This window comes from Balaenoptera acutorostrata, chromosome 13 (assembly GCF_949987535.1).
Source record: "Balaenoptera acutorostrata chromosome 13, mBalAcu1.1, whole genome shotgun sequence".
In the NCBI taxonomy this organism is placed as follows: domain Eukaryota; kingdom Metazoa; phylum Chordata; class Mammalia; order Artiodactyla; family Balaenopteridae; genus Balaenoptera; species Balaenoptera acutorostrata.
This window is the reverse complement of record NC_080076.1, coordinates 78,818,654-78,836,865: the sequence shown is the minus strand read 5'-3', so window position 1 is coordinate 78,836,865 and position 18,212 is coordinate 78,818,654. Positions and strand designations below refer to the sequence as shown.

The window sequence follows — 18,212 nt, the reverse complement described above, 5'->3', positions numbered from 1 at the left end:
GATTCAGACAGTGTGTAGACAGCGGAACTCGAAGTCCCAGATGGCATCACAGGCACCTTTCGTGGTCTGAACGCAGACTCCCTTAGCTCTCACTCGCTAAACTCAGAACTGACGGACTTTGGGTACAGTTTTCTGAGATGTCCCTGGTATCTGAACCCTTGCTCTGGTCTTGGAAGCCCACTCACTGTGTGTGTTGATATGAAGTGCTCCCCAGTCTGAACTCTGCTGTCTAAATAATCTTGCTCTCCAGATCCAAATGCGTTTGCTAGTGAGGGCCATTTACATTGTTGTCGTGGTTGCTAGCATTATTTTGCAGGACACGGACTTGAAGGCCTGTAGTTCAGCTTGGCACACGGGGCTGTGCTTGTTTGTAGGGTCGTGGTTGTTGACGGGAAGGAAGTTAGGGCTCAGAATGGCGGGGCGAGGTCTAGATGCTTTTAAGATCCCCCGGAGCGTCTCCCCGCTTCTCTTCAGAGACCAGCTGTGGGTTGCAGGGGATCCGAGCTCGGTCGAGTGCTTGTCTTCCGGACAAGGAGGCCCTGAGTAGGATTCTGCGATCAGGCAAATTGGTGTCACCTCCTGGCCTGCTGTCCTGCTGCCAGATCCTCCCGCACAGGCTGGTGCCCTGGTTTACATGGCAGGGCCGGGCAGGCCTGGAGAGGGGGTCGTCAATAGACTCGAAGTATCCATCCGGGAAGATAAAGCCCGGGAAGGAGGACTTGGTCACACCCTGGTGTTCAGAGTGGAAGGTGTGTACTTTAATGTGAGCATCATGATAATATCCCAGCAGACACTTCTGTGGCCCTACGTCACCAGCAGGCACTGTTTAGTACATGACACGTATTAGTGCGTTTAACCCTCCCCGCTGTCCTGCGAGCTGGGTATTCTTAACGATACCATTTTACAGGTGAGAAGCCTGAGGCTCGTAAAGCCCTGTGGCTTGCCCGAGGCCACACGTATAGTATGTGACGAAGGCAGGGTCCAGGCCAGACACCTCTGCTCTCAGAATAGACACACGAAGTGTTGTGGAAGGACACCCTGACCCACGAGGAGGTCTCAAGGCAGCCCCTTGCCACCTTCTGTCCTGGGCCAAGCGGCAGCAGCAGCTCCATGCTCTCCCTGGTTAAAACCCATCGCTTGACTAGTGCCCAGAATTTTCTCACCCCGCTCTGGCCTGCAGGACACTGACACCCTTCCTACCCTCAGGTCCCCTGTCTGAGCTGCATTACCCCATCGACAGCCTGACCAAGAAGCCTAAGGGCTTTGCCTTCGTCACCTTCATGTTCCCGGAGCACGCCGTGAAGGCCTACGCGGAGGTGGACGGGCAGGTGTTCCAGGTGATGGCCCGTGGGGTGGCGGGCGGCTGCGGGGCCCGGGTGATGGGGAGAGGCTGTGGGCGTGTGCGCGTGCGCACAGGCAGGAAAGCGCACCCACGCTTCCAGGTACGCACACCTGATGGACGTGAAGCCGCCTCCTGATCCGAGCTGCCTCCACGGGGCAGGGTCTGCTCTGTCCTGTTCACTGATCTGTCGTTAGCCCCTAGAGGAGCACCTGGCCCACAGTGGGCCCTTAAAAAGTGTCTGTGGATTAAATGAACATGTGCTCTCAAAATACCACTTGGAAGAGGAAGGAGTAAGGAAAGAAAGAGTTTTGACCCAGTCATTGAAATGGCCACAGTAGAATGTAAGAAACGCTTCTTTCTTCCAAATAACATGTTTAGCACACAAGCCGAAGCCCCAGGCTGCCTCGCCTCCCTTTCCTGTCCATTCGTTCATTCATTCATTCATTCATTCATGATTTCTTGATCCCCTGTGGCTGCAGGCTGAACCCGGCTCCTGCCCGCGTGGAGCTCACACTCTCCAGGGGCAGAGTCGGGTGGGGAGCCCTGCAGGTGTTACTTACAAACCGATCAGCGTCCTCTGTGACGCTTTGTCAAGTGGCCCCCGTCACAAAGTCAGGCCCCTGTGCCACACGGCCAGGCCCCCGTTCTGGGTTCAGGGCAGCCTCATGGGCATCCTGCCCGAGGCCCCCGTCTTGTGACAAGGGTCTCAGTGCTAGGTCCAGCCCCCTCGTGGAGAGGCCGACGTACCCGGGGCAGGATGTAGGAGAGCCTGCCCCCTTTCTGTCTTTACCCCCTTCCCCTCGTCCTCCTCCAGGGCAGGATGCTCCACGTGTTACCATCCACCATCAAGAAGGAGGCCAGCGAGGACGCAGACGCCCCAGGATCATCGTCTTACAAGAAGAAGAAAGAGTCAAAAGACAAAGCCAACAGCTCCAGGTCCATACCTGCCTCTGACCCAGGCTTTGGCTGCCCTTGCCCCTCCTTTCCTAGCCGCCAGGGTACCCTGACTCCTCATGGTGGCTTTAGCCTCTCATCCATAACTTTGCTGAGCCTCAATTTCCTCATCTGCAAAATGGGAAGGATCAGTGGTGCCTCACTTTTGTGGTGTCATAAGGATTGAGTCAATGTAAGCAAAGTGCTTGGTCCCTGGTGCCGAGTAAGCGCTTGACAGACATTAGGGCTTATTAGTATCATCGTGGCTCTTGTTGTCTTCAGGCCCTGGTACTTGGCCCACGCCAAGTAAGATGGTGGAGGAGGAGGCTTTGGGGACTTAGGAAGGCAGGCCCACAAGCTTATTTCTTACAGGCTTTGCATCTGAAAAAAATTGCCCCCATTCAGCCACGGTCTGACCTCTCTGTTCTGCCTCTGACTCAGCTGTCACAACTGGAACACGCTGTTCATGGGCCCGAATGCAGTGGCCGACGCCATCGCCGAGAAGTACAGCGCCACCAAGAGTCAAGTGTTTGACCACGTGAGTGGGCACCCTGTCTGATGTGCCCCTGGCTCTGGGCAGGGGAGCGGGCGGGATCGGGCTGGGTTGTCCACCAGCTTGTCCTCTGGGGCCTCCCCCATGGAAGCGTCCACCCTGCCCTGGCTTCTCGTGGGCGAGCGTGGACGCACGTGGAGAAAGTAACTGACGATGAGCACTTAGCCTGCGGTGCTCCTCTCGCCCCACTTCCCAGATGAAGAAATCAAGGCCCAGGGACACAAAGGCACTTGCCCAGGGTCACACACCTGGAAAGAGGCGGAGGTGGGGTGACCCCAGGTCAACCCGAATCCACTGCCCTCGCTCTGAACCACTCCTCAAAGGTGGTCCCACCCACTTCCTGGGCCCAGCCAGGCCAGGTCTTTGAGACGAGCACAGGGTAGGTCGTAGGTCTCTGACCCTCCCCCTCTCCCAAGTCTAACCTTGTTCCTTCCGACCTTCCCCCTCCGTCCATTTGGCTTCTCCAGATCACATACCTTCTTTTAAATGCTGTGTCTCCAGTTAGACCGTGGCCAAGTTCATCTTTGGCAAAACCTGGGAGTGTGTTTTTCAGCCGGCAGGCAAAGGATATCCATAGATTTGATCCATAAACTCACTGGCCATCGTCATTTACTGCCCCTGCCCCTTCCCCATGCTGAAGGTCAGCGCTGTCCCCCAGAAATAGAATGCAAGCCCCACACAGAATTGTAAATGTCCAAGTGGCCACATTTTTAAAAAGCAAAAAGGAACAGGCAAAGTTAATTTTCAAAGTTAATTTTTCAGAATAGAATCTATTCTATTAATTCCATACGGCCAAGATATTATTATTTCATTATCCACAATATAAAAAAATGACAAGCTGTCTTGCATTGCTTTCTTTTCCCTCACTGAGTGTTTACATTCAGTGCGTGTCTTACACTGGGTTCAGACGCGCTGCGTCTCAGTGCCCAGTGGCTGAGCTCGTGGGCACCATGTTGGCCGCACAGCTCCGGACCTCAGCCAGTCGGGAGGGGCTGCAGCTGGTTCAGATCCCACCAGCGCCCTGAGCACTGGGAAGAGAGCAGGGCCCTAAAGGGAAACAGTCCTGCTCTTCTAGAGCCTTCCAGCAGAGGAAGACACTAGCTCATTAACAAAGGTGCCACATGTTGGTGTGATGGCTTGAAGAAAGCTTAAGCTGAGTAAGGGGACAGGGTGTGAGAGCGAGGCAGGCTGCTCAGGGGTGCGACATTCTAGCAGAAATTGAATGGAGGGCAGAGGTGAGCGCACAGAAGCCCTCAGGTGGGAATGAACTTGGCATGAGACCCTTACGTACGACTGGAGGGGAGGGAGCAGGCGGGAGAGGGGGGAGGGGAAGCTGGAGGTGAGGCGTGGGGTTCTTGATTCACCCTGACAGATGAGGAACCCAGAGCCGTCAAGCCGGAGTGGGTATCCACGGGGGGAGCATCCGCGGGGGGCATCCACAGGGTCCGGCTCCGTGCAAGCCTCCTCCTCAGGCTGTTGGGAGATGGGACAGCTGACCTGTCACCTGCCCGACAGCCGACAGGGCATCTTCCCTCTCCCTCCCGCAGGAGACCAAGGGCAGCGTGGCTGTGCGCGTGGCCCTGGGGGAGACCCAGCTCGTCCAAGAGGTGCGGCGCTTCCTGCTCGACAATGGGGTCAGTCTGGACTCCTTCAGCCAGGTGAGTGCCCACTGCCCAGCCCAGCAAGCTGCTCAGGGCTCGGGCCCGCCCCCCCCCCTGCCATGAGTCTCACATCAGCAGACGTGTGGATGGGTGGGAGGGTCAGGCCTTTCAAAGATGATTATCATTATCTTTGCAACTGTCGCTTAAGAAAGAAAGAAAGATCATCAGCTCAGACTCGTGGCCCATTGGAATGGTGTCCCTCGGGGGCTGTAAGCAAGAGTTTCTCCACACAGGTCGGGGGGGCCCTAAGCATCCTGTTCCCCGACCTAGCACCTTACTAAGAGCACCTGTTATCTGTTTCGGGATTGAGACCTTTCTTGAATCACATAGGGGAAGGTTCCTCCGTGTGCTTATTCCTTACGAGGTAGAAGTTCTTAGGTGTCTGGATGATGAAGTCTTGGAGGGCCCACTGAGAACACCTGATATCCTCCCCTTCGTTTTACAGACTGGGAACTTGAGGCCCAGAGAGTGGGGAGGGGATCAGACAGTGAGTCTGTGGCAGGAGCCTGGACTCAATCTCAGGGCTTCTGACCCCCAAACCACTGTTTCCTCAGCCTCACCAAACCTTAAGAGTTTCACCTTAAAAGGATGGTTAGGATACATGCACCCCAATGTTCATTGCAGCACTATTTACAATAACCAAGACATGGAAGCAACCTAAGTGTCCATCGACAGAGGAATGGATAAAGAAGATGTACATATTTACAATGGAATATTACTCAGCTATAAAAAAGAATGAAATAATGCCATTTGCAGCAATATGGATGGACCTAGAGATTATCATACTAAGTGAAGTAAGTCAGATAGAGAAAAGCAAATATCATATGATATCACTTATATGTGGAATCTTAAAAAAAAAAAAAACCTATTTACAAAACAGAAACAGACTCGCAGACTTTGAAAATAAACTTATGGTTACCAAAGGTTAAATGTGAGGGAGAGGGATAAATTAGGAGTTTGGGATTAACAAATACACATCACTATATATAAAATAGATAATCAGCAAGGACCTACTGTATAGTACAGGGAGCTCCACTCAATATTCTGTAATAACCTATATGGGAAAAGAATGTGAAAAAGAATGGATATAGGTATATGTATAAATGAGTCACTGCTGAACACCTGAAACTAACACAACATTGTAAATTAACTATACTCCAATGTAAAATAAAATTTAAAACAAAAAAGAAAGAAAACTGAGGCCCAGAAGGAAAGCACTTGACCCAAGGTTTCAAATTAGATTGGTGGCCAGGTTGAGACTCGTACCCAGATATGCCCTATGCCTGGAATTCTCCCGTTAATTTTTTTTGGCTCTTTTATGCTCCATCCAACATGCTTTAATAATAAAATAATTGCTAATGTTAGCAATTGCTAAGCAGTGTGCTTATGTCAACCCTTTTGATTGACTCCTTTCCTGGGATGACCCATGAAATAGGTGCCGTGTCCTTGTGTCAGGTGAGGGGGCTGAATACATTTCAAGTGCATTTCTCAAGGCCATATATCTGGTGTCTTGGTTTGGGTTCTTCCAAAAGCTGACTGAGACAAAGATTCAAGCGCAAGTAGTTCACTGGACAGAAAACGCGAGAAGGGACGAGGGGCGGGGGGAGGCCAGCACAGGGCATGCTCGTCTCAGTGCCACTGGTAGAGCAGTGGGCTGGCACTTTCCCTGGGGGACACCGCCCAACTCGGAGTTGTCCCACTCAAAGGACAGAGGACACGCCAACTCCTGAGAGCCACGGGCAGCTCCCACGGGGTGTTAACTTCTCACGTGTGGCGTCAGGCGTTCTGCAGATCCGGGAAAAGACCCCTAGCACAGAGATGCAGATCCAGGCCCTGGGCTGGAGTGTCCTGGAAGGTCCGGCGAGGGCTGTGGTCAGGCGCTGTCAGAATTTGCCTCGGCTCAGTAGTGGAGGGGCCGGGATTTGACCTGGGGGGTCCAGCTCCAGAGCCCTCTCCCTCATCCACTCCTCGGGGCCGCCTCTCATCCACAGGGTGGCGCGCCTGAGAGGGTGGGGTCTCCTGGACCTGCTTCCTAAGGGCCTGGTACCTGAGGTCCCACGTGGCCGCCTGGACCAGAGTCACCCACTGATCAGTACTGGCGTCGGGGGTCAGTGACCCTCCTTTCCATCGTCCCACGTGAGCTGTCCCCTCCCTGCAGGCCGCTGCTGAGCGAAGCAAGACCGTGATCCTGGTGAAGAACCTCCCAGCCGGCACCCTGGCGGCCGAGTTGCAGGAGACCTTTGGCCGCTTCGGCAGCCTGGGCCGCGTGCTGCTGCCAGAGGGTGGCGTCACGGCCATCGTGGAGTTCCTGGAGCCGTTGGAGGCCCGCAAGGCCTTCCGACACCTGGCCTACTCCAAGGTAGGGCCGCCCGAGCCCCACTTCAGGGACAGGATGGAGGGAGCTGACGGGCGGACAGTCTTGGCATAGACCTGGCATGTGCGAGCACTGGCTGGAAACCACCCATGTCTGTCGGGATTGTGAATGTCACCCCGCCCCTGGGAGCACCTCTGGACGGGGGAGTGTGAGGGGCAGGCTCAAGACATCCTCCGGAAAGCCTGCCTCAGTTCCCTGCCGATTCTGGCTTTCCTCAGCTTTCCATTACCCCGTGACTTTGAACCATCATCCTTGGCGCTTTGGATATCTTATACCTACAATTAGTTGAAAGTCAATTCTGTAGGTGGGCTACCTCCAGATTCTTGGTCATGAGGAAGAAAAAGTTCTATGTGTTAGTGTATTCCTTTCTGTGGCTGCCATGACAAGTTACTACCAATTTAGTGGCTTAAGAGAAGAGAAATGTGTTCTCTCACAGTTCTGGGGGTCTGAAGTCTAAAATCAAGGTGTCCAAGGGCCATTCTCCCTTCGAAGGCTCTTGGGGGTGGGGGGAGGGATCTTTCCTTGCCTCTTCCGGTGCCTGGTGGCTCCAGGTGTCCCTGCATCACTCCAGTCTCTGCCTCTGTCCACATGGCCTTCTTTTCTCCATCTCAAATCTTCCCTCTGCTTTTCTCTTACATGGACGCTTGTCACTGGATTTAGGGCCCACCCAGATAATCCAGAATGATCTCATCTCAGGATCTTTTATTTAATGACGTTTGCAGAGGCCTTTTTTCCAAATAAGGCCACATTCACAGCTTCTGGGAGTTGGGACGTGGACATATCATTTGAAGGGCCACCATGCAACCCACTGCAAGTAGCTTCTCTTTATCAAGGACTTTAATGCTTTGCTGACTGTTTGTCAGTGTCTTGTTTATCCTTCTTTTTAAAAAAACCTCTCTGCATGTACGTATGTGTATACTCACTGCCCGTGAGTGTACGTATGTGGAGGGAGAGAAAGCACGGTTGGTGTCCGGCGGCCCCGTTGCACTTCCTCCAAGAGGGCTGCCCTGTATCAGTGATTCTGCTTCCCCGTCCCACGCCCTGTCCACACTCTTGATTAGAGAAAGCACAGGGGGATGCAGACGTATTCAGTGACCGCAGATGCTCCAGCCTCTCACCTGAACCCTGAGCTGCAGCAAGGGGAGCAGGCAGCACCTAGAGTTCTGTACTCTGAGCCTCAGGCTCTTGGTCTGTGTCGTGGACTGAGTCCCTCCCCCGCCCCTGTCTCTGCAGTTCCACCACGTCCCCTTGTATCTGGAGTGGGCTCCGGTGGGCATCTTTTCCAGCCCAGCCCCACAGAAGAAAGAACCCCGAGATGCACCAGCAGAGCCGGCCGGAAAGGACAGGATGGAGCCAGAAACAGGTTAGAGCTGGGTCTGGGATCAGGATGTCCTGGGGCAGCAGGCAGGGGAAGGACGGAGCGCTAGGGGGCAGCACTAAATTGTTTATCAGGTGTTTCTTTTAAAGTTCTGTATTCATCCTGAGACTGGTGGGTCCCCGTCTCTTGGATTTTATAGGCACGTAAAATGTCCTTAAAAAAAAATAGAGCATAAAAATTCTGGATACAGCATAAGGTAGCCGACTATCTTGGCTTATCAAGTATAGGTTGTGAAAGGAAAAATAAAAAAACCCACTAGAATCTATTAATAGGGATTCGGAACAGAGCAAGAGAAAATAGCCTTCTGGTTCGTATTGATACATCCGCCAGGATGGATGAGCAGGGATGTTGGAGATGTTTATTCTCCGGGGTCCCTGGGATGGTATGGCGCCCTCTGGTGTCCAGTGACTGCAAAGGCAGGAAAAGGAAGGGAGGCGGGGACCCAACCCTCAACTGATGCTTCACCCTCGGGTGAGGAGGGGGCGCTCCTGGCACTCAGGGCAGCGCAGTTCTTCCCTGTCGGGACTGTTCTGCAAATTGTAAGACATTTTGCAGACCCTGCCCACTGAATTTACAGGAGTGCCCCTGTAATTGTGACAGTCTAAAACACCCCTTCCCTGTATGCCAGATGCCCTCTAGGGGGCAGTGCAGCCCTCGACTGAGAACCACTTAGGGGACCATGACTCCATCCTAGAAGCGAAGACCTTTAGAAAAGCTTTGAAGAACACCCTTACCCAGACACTGAGATCTTGCCCATCAGTAATATCCCTCCTCCGTACCTCCATCTCACCATAGGGTTGCCGGTTGATTTAAATAAGGATTAAAAGAAATACATCTCCCGTATACCCTCTCCATTGTCCTCATAAAAGAATGGGGGTGGGGATGCGGAATTCTCAGATTTAAAGAACAGTCCTTTAATTGAATAGACCTCACTGTCCATAAACCTCCCTAGGCTGGCTGCATTTCCCAGTTCATCTTGGATCGGTAAAACCTCCTTCAGGACTGGCCCAAGTCACTACAAGACATTTGGGACCCCCTGGTCTAGAAGCCTTGCTTCAGTCAGGAAGGAAAATTCTTCAGTCTCTGCTTTCTGAGGCCCCCGAAAGCATCCCTTAGCCATTGGGGTTACCTACTGACCATTGATATAAATCTTTCAAAAGCCCCTCACTAGCCCCTGTTGATGAGTTATTTTTGTCCACAGATTGGATTAGCGTTCTCTTCCAACGTGCTTATGCTTCCATCAAAAAGAATTCTCTTTATATAGTCACGGTTTCTTCTTAACTAGCCATCACCCCCAAATTATCAGCGACCTTGGTTTCAACTTCAGTTACTAAACTTGGACATGACTAATGTTTTTCGGCCAAAAGCAAGTCCTCCTTTAAAGCACAGGTTTGCCAGGAGCGAGGGCCCTGGAAACAGATCCAGCAGAGGCCTCTCCTAGCTTTGGCGGGACCACTAAGTACGGCGCCTCCCCGGGGGGCCGCTGCCGTGTGGCCACACTCTTTTGCAGGTGTCCCGGTGCTTCCCTCCCTTCGCTCTGTTGTTTTCTTCTGTGCCACTCGTCACAGTTTGTATTTATCCTGTTTATTCGTTTGTTTTACTTGTTTAACATCCGTCGCTGCCAGACAGTGAACCGCAAGGGCAGGGAGTGGCCATCTCGCTCACTGCTGGGCGCAAGCATCCCACAGGGCCCCGGGCACGGGGTAGCTCAGGAATGTGAGTCGAGGGAGTGAAGGAATGCAGGAAGAAGGGTTTCTGTGCCTCTCTGTCTCTCTTTACCTGTGAAGAGTAGGGGCTGGGCCATCCTCGTCCTTGTGTCCCAAGCCCCGGCACATAGTAGAGCTTGGTGACGTTGGCAGGTTTGTTCTCCATCGTTAGTTAAGCATCAGAACGTGACGCCATCCATCGCATAATCGCCGTGGCTCCCTTCGTGGGTGCTGATTTATACCCACCCCTCCCCTCACCCTTAAACTTTGTTTCAAAGGCTTATTGCTTCCCAGAAGAGTGTCATTATGGGTTCCCTTCCTCAGTGTCTGTCTGTCTGACTCCCTCACTAGACGTCCATCCCGCAGGCCGGGTACCTCGTCTGCTTGTGCACTGCCGTGCCCGGGCACCCAGGAAGGTGCCCAGCGTCTGGTGGGAGAGCAGTCAGTAGGTGCTGAGCGAATCCACAGGCAACAGCAGCATTTCCTCCATGCCAGGCCCTGCACTAAGCACTTTGGGTCCTCCGTATGTGAGGCTTACAGCTCCTGGGGAAGTCCTCTCCTAGCCCTGTGACTGGGCAAGCCACCAGCCTTCTCCGAGGCTGTTTCTGCATCTGTAAAATAGGCAGAAGGCCTTTGTGAGAGTTCAGTGAGAAGCCGCCCGAGTCACCATTACTCTGACCCTCGTCCTAATTCAGCAACGTAAGGTGAAGTGGATGGTCTCTAACTCAGCCCTGAGCACCAGCTGGATGCCAGCCATCGAGCTGGGGCGACCAAGACGGGCCCAACACATACCACTTCCCCAGAAGCTCCCGGGCCGCTAGGAGGACGGGTGGGGCTGTTTGGGGTTAGCTGAGATGTCACAGTAATAGAAGTGGGCCCTGGGTGCAGAATGTTCTGGAGCACAGCGAGGGGAGGCTTTGCAGAGATAGCGTGCCCTGGTCGGAAGGTAGAGGGCTGGCCCTGCCTGCCCCCAGTGTCCCCTGGGTGCCCGGGCCTAGGTTCCGGTGTTGAGAGCATCCCAGACAGACTGTCCCCAACAGGCCCTGCCGCTTAGGGGGCTGCTGTCCAGGGTCCTGCCGTCACTCACACAAAGGAGAGCTGGGAAGAGGGAGCCAGTAGTTATAGCAAATAGATCGGATTGGGGGCCAAGAAGTTGTGCACGCCTGTGCTGATTTCAAACCCCGCTGAGTCCTGTGTCGTCAGGCAGATCCCCACAGAGCTCATCTCGAGAACCTCCCTTTGCCCTTTTTTGTTCCTTTTCTTACCTGTATCACATACACGGTCCCCTCCCTGGTCCCCGAGCTGTTCCTTTTCACCTGCTCCCCCCAACGCCCGCCCCTCTGCACACGGTTCCTGAAGCTTCCCCAGCCCCTCATCCCCATTGCCCGGGGACTCAGCCAGCCCCCAAGCCCTGGATTTTCTCAGGCTCCGCAGGAAGGCGAGCAGGAGGGGAGTGGACGGAGGTGTTTTTTTTGTTCACCAGCGCCCCGCTTTCTTTTCAGCAAAGCCCTCCGTTCTCTGTACCGTTCTCGAGGGAGGGGGACAGTGTGTTTTATCTCTCCACAACGAAGACCCTCACCTCCAGATAAAGGGCTCCAAGTCGGGGGAGGTCCTGAAAAGCTGCTTGCAACTGATAACAGTCTCTGCTGTCAGCCTTCCGCGCAGAGAGCCGGAAAGGGGAGGGAGCGACCGTAAATTCTGCGGCCTGATTATAATAAAGCCCCATGTGGTGATGCGTGACTGGATTTTATTGTGCCAACTACAGATGGACGCGTATTCCCCCCTGCCTCTCCCAGCCCCCTCCAGCCCACCTTGCTTTGAGAGCCTTCCTCGCACCCTCACCCCGTCCCCCACACCCCCGCCCCTGCCCCCGTCCCTGCCCCCGTCCTGCTCTTCTTCCCACTTTTCCTGGTTCCTGGTGATGTCGTTGGTAAACATCTGTTCGTTTTGTGATGCCTCCTTTTTCCTTCCTAGTCTTCCTGTCGTCACCCCACTTGAGGCCAGGGACAGAAGTGCTTTTCTTTCTTTTTTTTTTTTTTAATTTATTTATTTTCTTTATTTTATTTTTGGCTGCATTGGGTCTTCGTTGGTGCACGCGGGCTTTCTTTAGTTGCGGCGAACGGAGGCTACTCTTCATGGCGGTGCACAGGCTTCTCATTGCGGTGGCTTCTCTTGTTGCAAAGCACGGGCTCTAGGCGTGCAGGCTTCAGTAGTTGTGGCACGTGGGCTCAGTAGTCGTGGCTCGCGGGCTCAGTAGTCATGGCTCGCAGGCTCAGTAGTCGTGGCTCGCGGGCTCTAGAGCGCAGGCTCAGTAGTTGTGGCGCACGGGCTTAGTTGCTCCGCAGCATGTGGGATCTTCCTGGACCAGGGCTCGAACCCGTGTCCCCTGCATTGGCAGGCGGATTCTTAACCACTGTGCCACCAGGGAAGCCTGGCAGAAAAGCACTTTTAACAGTGAGCTTTGGCTTCGTCCTTGGCCCTTGGCCGTTTCCACACCTCTCTGGACATGGGCATGGGTCATAGCAGGGCCTGGCCACTTGAGCGGGGCAGAAGCTCTTCCCAGGGATGTGGCTGGCAGAGACACAGTCCCCGGCACTCAGACCTGCGGCGCTAGCGGTTCTTCTCAAAAGCCTGCAGCCGGCCGGCCTGCCTCTTCCGTCAACGGGCCTGCGGAGGTAGGGATTCCTGACATTTTCCCCTGGCCCAGACACTGTTTTAAATGGGTTTCTGTGCGTTAATTCTCATAATTGTCTTGCAAGTGGACCTTGTGATTGTCTTTCTCCTTTTTTGAATGGAAAGAAGGAAGCATAGGGAGGTTGAGTGCCTTATGCAGAGTCACGCATCTGGAAAGAGCTGGGCTGTGCCCAGAGCCACCAGCTCCCAGGTCTGTGCTCTTAGCTGTGACCCGCAGCTCCTGTCGGTCACGCTAAGTGCCATTTGTGTAGCAAATCATCATCCACCAGTATTTTTGGAGCATCTGCTCTGGGCCCAGTGCTGGGGATGCAGAGGTTACTGAGTCCAATGTGGCCCCATCCTCAGAGAGCTCCCCTTGCAGTTGGGGGACACAGAGAAGTGAACCAATAGGTGATTTCAGAAAGGGGTAAGGGCTCTGAACAAAAGGTACCCAGGGGACTCTGATGGCACGTGGCCAGGCCTGTGCTGGGGGCAGCTGCACAGGAGGAGCTCGGAGGGGAGGACGTTTGAGCTGAGACCTGACAAGAAGCCAGGCCTGGGAGAACGGGATGAACAGGACAGGCAGAGGAGACAGATGGCAAGTGCAAAGGCCCTGTGGCAGGGATGGGTTTTGGCAGGCTCAGAGGTCAGAATAGAGGCTGGTGCAGCTGGAATGGAGAAGGCAAGGAGACAGAATGGGAGAAGCTGGCAGGCCAGGGACGGGTGCCGACGGGAGACCAGGGAGGAGAACACCCGGTCATCCAGACAAGAGGCAATGGTGCCCTGGACCAGGGACCCAGTGTGCGGATGGAGTAGCAGACATTCAAATTTCCAAAGAAGCCAGCAGAGAAAAGGGGAGTCTGTGTGTGTGTGTGTGTGTGTGTGCGCGCGCGTGTGTGTGTGTGAGTGTGTGTGTGTGCGCGTGTGCGTGTGTGTGCACGCGCGTGTGTGTGTGTGTGTGTGTGTGTGTAGCCCCATTTCCCAGGTGACGATGCTAAGGCAGCGTGGGTAAGCAGTCACCCAGGGCACACAGCCAGTGAGTGGCATCACCGGGACCCTGACCCAGACGACTCTCATGTCTAAGGCCATGCGCTTTCACAGCTCTGCGCTGCCTCCTGACTGCGGTCTATGGGCCCCCTTCTCGTTTTCTTCAGGCCCCCTTTTTTCAACAGATCTCGAGACTGGGATGCCCTTGTCTTGTTAGCTCTTCCAGCCTCCCAGGGGGAGTCGCGGATTGGGGGAGGCGGTGGCTGGGTACACAGAAGTTTGGAGAAACGACGGACGTCTCTGTGCTGTTGGAGCAAAGCCAGGCTGCGTTTAATCGTGTCTTTTATTTCAAGCTGGATGTTCTCCCGGATGTTGGGGGGCAGGGGCGTTGGCTGACTTAACAGAAGTGGGAGGAGCCAGGCCAGCTGCACACCCGGGTGGGTGATCGGTCCTGGCCGTCCTCGCAGTCTCCTCTTGTTCCCCCTGGGCTGGGACTGAGGGCAGCTCACCCACCGGGGAAGGGATCTGTCTGTTCCTGGGGTGCCAACCCTGACTGCAAGCTCGTCTCAGCTCTGTCACGAAACCCAGACATCACACTTCCTGGGCAGGGGCCTGTGACCTTTGAAATGCTTTGAAGCAGACCAGCCCTTGCTCCTGGGGCGGGGAGGCAGGAAGGAGTGGACTCTGGCCCTGCTCACAGCCCCTGGGCTTCCCGGAGCTGTCGCCCTTGTGAGGCTTCACATCCCTGGGATGCCACGCTGGGAACTGGCTGGATTCCAGGCCCCTGGGAGAGGCAGAGGGAAGGGTCGTTGGGCTTTGCCAGGCTGGAAGTGGGGAGCAGAGCACAAAGGCCCATAAGCTGGTTTAAATCAATCTGTTGACCACTGCCTAGTACAGAAGCCACATGCCACTGAGTTAGTTGCCAAGGGTTTTAAAATGTGGGTTTTCCCATAAAAAGCTGGATCTTCAGCTTCTCGTGAAAGCTCTGAACACCTGACCACGCTCGGGTTGATGTGCTCCCGTGACGGCGCTTGGCCGGTGCCGCGCACGGCTGCCCTTAAGGCGGCACAGCGCCCTCCCGGTCGGCGTCATCCCCACCATTCTTTTCTCTACAAAAAACATGTTTCCAGTCTCCCGTGAACCTCTCTCCCAACCTGAAGATGCCTGAGGTTTAGAGGTCAGAGGCAGCGGACTCCAGCACTTGCCGTGGACCCCCGGTTTACTGTGCCGCGGCTGCCGTGGTCGGCGGTGAGGTAGCATCCTCGCAGGCCTAGCCCGGTCCCCGCACGCAGTGGGGCCTCTGATTGGCATCCCTTCCTCTCTCCTTTTATCTCCGAGACGTCAGACGTGAGGCGAGCCGGTGGGGTGGGTGCCCTTCGCAGCTGAGGGGCTTGGTCTTCCTTTCCATCGAGGTTCTCATTCAAAACCTGGAGTCTTGGCCTGTCTGCTTAGCTTTGCTTCCCCATCGTTAGTAATACTTTTTCTACCCTGCTTTGCATTGAAAGTTGGGTTTTGAGGACAGATGGCCACACCACGGAGTCCCTTGTTGGGTAAATTGCGTTAGTTTCTTGGGTGGGGGAAGGAGCCTTTATGTAGATTTCTCCTACTTTGTCCTGGAGCGAGAGTCTGGATTCTGGGTTCACCTCCGAGGGAGTGTGAAGGGCAAAGGCTGCCCGTTCAGCTGATGTGAAACGGGCAGCATCCTCTCTGTCGCTCTTTCCAGTAGGGCTTGAAAGGGTTGTTTTATGACAAAGCGGTTGAAGTTCAGTTAGGACTGGCCAGCAGTAGGCTTGCATCAGAGAGGGCCGGGGCGATGGAGGTGGCTCTCGTGCTCGGCGTGAGAGCGTGGGGGACGGGTTTGAAGCCCCAGAAGCTCCCTTGGCCTTGAACTACTTGCATGCAAGTGGGCACGAGAGAATGGAGCGTCCCCGTCCGCTCCAGGTCGGCGCGTGCAGGGCTCAGACCTGAGGGGAGGGACGGGGCGATATGCTCAGAACCATGAGGGTGGGAGCGGGCGGGCATCTTGGAGAATGGCTGAGATGGGGTTTGATTTCCCCGGGGGGTACGGGAGGAGCTTCCGGAGCTTGAACGTGGAGGAAAAGATGATTGTCCCCAGGCCCCGATCATGTGAAAAACTGGGGAGGTTGACCCAGACGGAACACATGTTTCCAGCAGCGGAACTTCTCAGGAGGTCACGACGCCACCTCCAACCTTGTGAGGCTTCCGGCACCCTCGGGTGACATCCACGTTCTCCACCAGGGCTCCATCCTGAGCTGCAGCCACACGCCCGCCCTGCTAACTCCCACCCTCACAATTGCCCTTCCCGCCTCCTGCAATGCTGTTCCTTCAGAGTAGGCGTGTCACGGGTGGGAGTGACAGGACGGGGCCCTTTGTAATCACAGTCTCCAGAAATAACCAGGAGCACGTGATTTTCTCTTGTTGCGTATGTGTCTCGTAAGCTCTGGGTACAGAACGTGATTGGGGTCACGTCGTATGTTGTTTTGCACCTTCAGTTTTCTCTTGATTTTTCTGTCACGAGCATCGTTCCACGTCTTTAAACATTCTTCGGAAACATCATCTTTAACTACATATTAGTCTAGCCTTTGGTGGCAGTATAACTCTCCAGATCTCTTGTTTATGAATATAGTGGGTTTTTGTCTTTTTTTCAGTTTTTCGCTGTTATGTGTAACTCTGAATCGAATATATTTTGTGTAGATGAAAACATACTCTTATGTGTATGCTTCCTGAAGTTATGTATATTGGGGATTTTAAATGAACGTAACATCCCTTAGGTTCCAGGGGTATTTAGAACGTTCTGAGTTTTGCTCCCATGCTGTAATTTTTGCAGTTTTAAGTTGCATTTTATTTTGAAAGTTCGCTAAGTGCTGGTTTTTGAGGAAAAAGAACATGTCGCTTACGTTTGCAGCTCACAGTAATTTATTTTGAAGTTCAAATTATATGGGTTATATAATGTGGGTCAGTCTAAGTTAAGGCTCCTGGGTTTTGGTCTGTGCTTCATACTCTTTTCTCTTTAAAACAGAGGCAGGAAGCACGGCGGTCTCTCCCCTCCCTCAGCCCACCCCGCAAGAGTTGCTAAAACCAGCACAAGCTGTCCCTTCCTGACGCTGCCCACTCAGAGACAGAACCCCCTGGGTCTGGCAGGTTCTGTGCTTTAGGTCCCGGGGCTTAGGCAGATAAGGCATCATTTAACAGATTTGTTTTGGTTGGGGGGGTGGCCCATGCAGACGGCGAGACCCCAGAAGGTGAAAAGCCGACAGAGGGAACAGCACACGACACTTCAGCAAAGATGGAGGAGGAGGAGGAGGAGGAGGAAGAGGAGGAGGAGGAGGAGAGCCTTCCCGGGTGCACTCTGTTTATCAAAAATCTCCACTTCGACACAACCGAGGAGACGCTGAAGGGAGTGAGTGACCGCTCGGCCCGGAGGGAGCGGGCGGGGCGGGAAACCCCGTCTGCTGATGTGGTCCCTGTGTTTATCCTGCCTGGACGTGTGACTCGTGGCAGCGTGTAGATTAACAGCCAAGAGCCACCCCATTGACACCTCCACCGAGCTGTCCAGTAGACATCTCACCCGGAGATCGGAGATCGGAGCCCTGGCCAGACCAGTCTGGGGGCTGGGAGGGGCGCCCGCGTGCACTTGAAGGGGACCTGTTGGGATGCGATGTGAGAGCTGTAGTCAGAAAACAAAGCCCCTCCGCAGATGGTGTCTGCGAGGGTAACCACCCAGCAGTAAACGCCAGCACACCCTCCCGGCCTGGCGGGAACGTGCAGAAGACACAGCACCGGGTGAACCTGGAGGAGGGCCAGCCCTGCCTGGAGTCCCTGATGGGCCGAGAGTTTTACATTCATAGGAGGGGGGCGGAGGGCAAAAGGATGGGGAACTCCATGTATGCATTGGGAAAATGCCAAATGATAGGCGCTGGGGGGCTTCTAGAAGGAATTGGGCCAGAGATCTGGAAACGGGGATTCTAGTGCCAAAGGACTGGGCACTGCGAGCTCCCCCACTGGACTGAGAACTGTCCATGGGGAGAGTCTCCATTTCTGTAAACTGGGTTTGGCACAGAATAAATGCTCGATGCATTTTTTTTTTTTTTTTTTTTTTAATGCATGAATTGGTGATTAGCAGCCTGACAGCCATGAACTGGTTCTGGAAAGGAAGAAGGCCATAAGGATTGAACTGATTGGTTTCTGCAAATTCTTTTGAGCTCTGAAATCCTAGAGCTGGATTCAAGAGGGGAGACGGGGTCCACTGAGTCCCAGAGGCAGGAAGGCGGTGGATGGGTGGCAAGGAGGCCAGCCTGCATGGGGCGGGAAAGCCCAGGGTGTCGAGGTGAAGCCGGAGGTCAGAGCCTGCACGCTGGGACCCTCTGGCTAAATCTCCAATGTGACTGTCACTTGCCAGTTAGAAAAGCCACCACGGCAGCAGAGGTGCCTGGCAAAAGCAGCAGCATTTTAAGGGCAGAGGTTCGCCCTCTGGGGCAGTGGGAAACCCACCCTTGGACTTTTCCTGGGCTACTTCCTGAATCTGTTTTGGTCTGGTTTGAGTTTGCTTTTACAAACAGGCACACACTAGTAGTGTCCAAAGGC

The 18,212-nt window shown here is 54.3% G+C and overlaps 1 protein-coding gene across 1 annotated transcript in view; it reads left to right on the top strand.

The window, feature by feature from the left end:
* RBM19 (RNA binding motif protein 19) overlaps nucleotides 1-18,212 on the top strand; it is a 121,873-nt gene that overhangs the window by 14,021 nt on the left and 89,640 nt on the right. Inside the window, exons 11-18 of the mRNA XM_057526210.1 lie at nucleotides 1,207-1,337; nucleotides 2,157-2,278; nucleotides 2,717-2,813; nucleotides 4,376-4,486; nucleotides 6,648-6,848; nucleotides 8,097-8,226; nucleotides 12,534-12,539; nucleotides 16,853-17,028. Of these exons, the coding sequence (XP_057382193.1) occupies nucleotides 1,207-1,337; nucleotides 2,157-2,278; nucleotides 2,717-2,813; nucleotides 4,376-4,486; nucleotides 6,648-6,848; nucleotides 8,097-8,226; nucleotides 12,534-12,539; nucleotides 16,853-17,028 (974 nt within the window). The remainder of the gene's footprint in view (nucleotides 1-1,206; nucleotides 1,338-2,156; nucleotides 2,279-2,716; nucleotides 2,814-4,375; nucleotides 4,487-6,647; nucleotides 6,849-8,096; nucleotides 8,227-12,533; nucleotides 12,540-16,852; nucleotides 17,029-18,212) is intronic.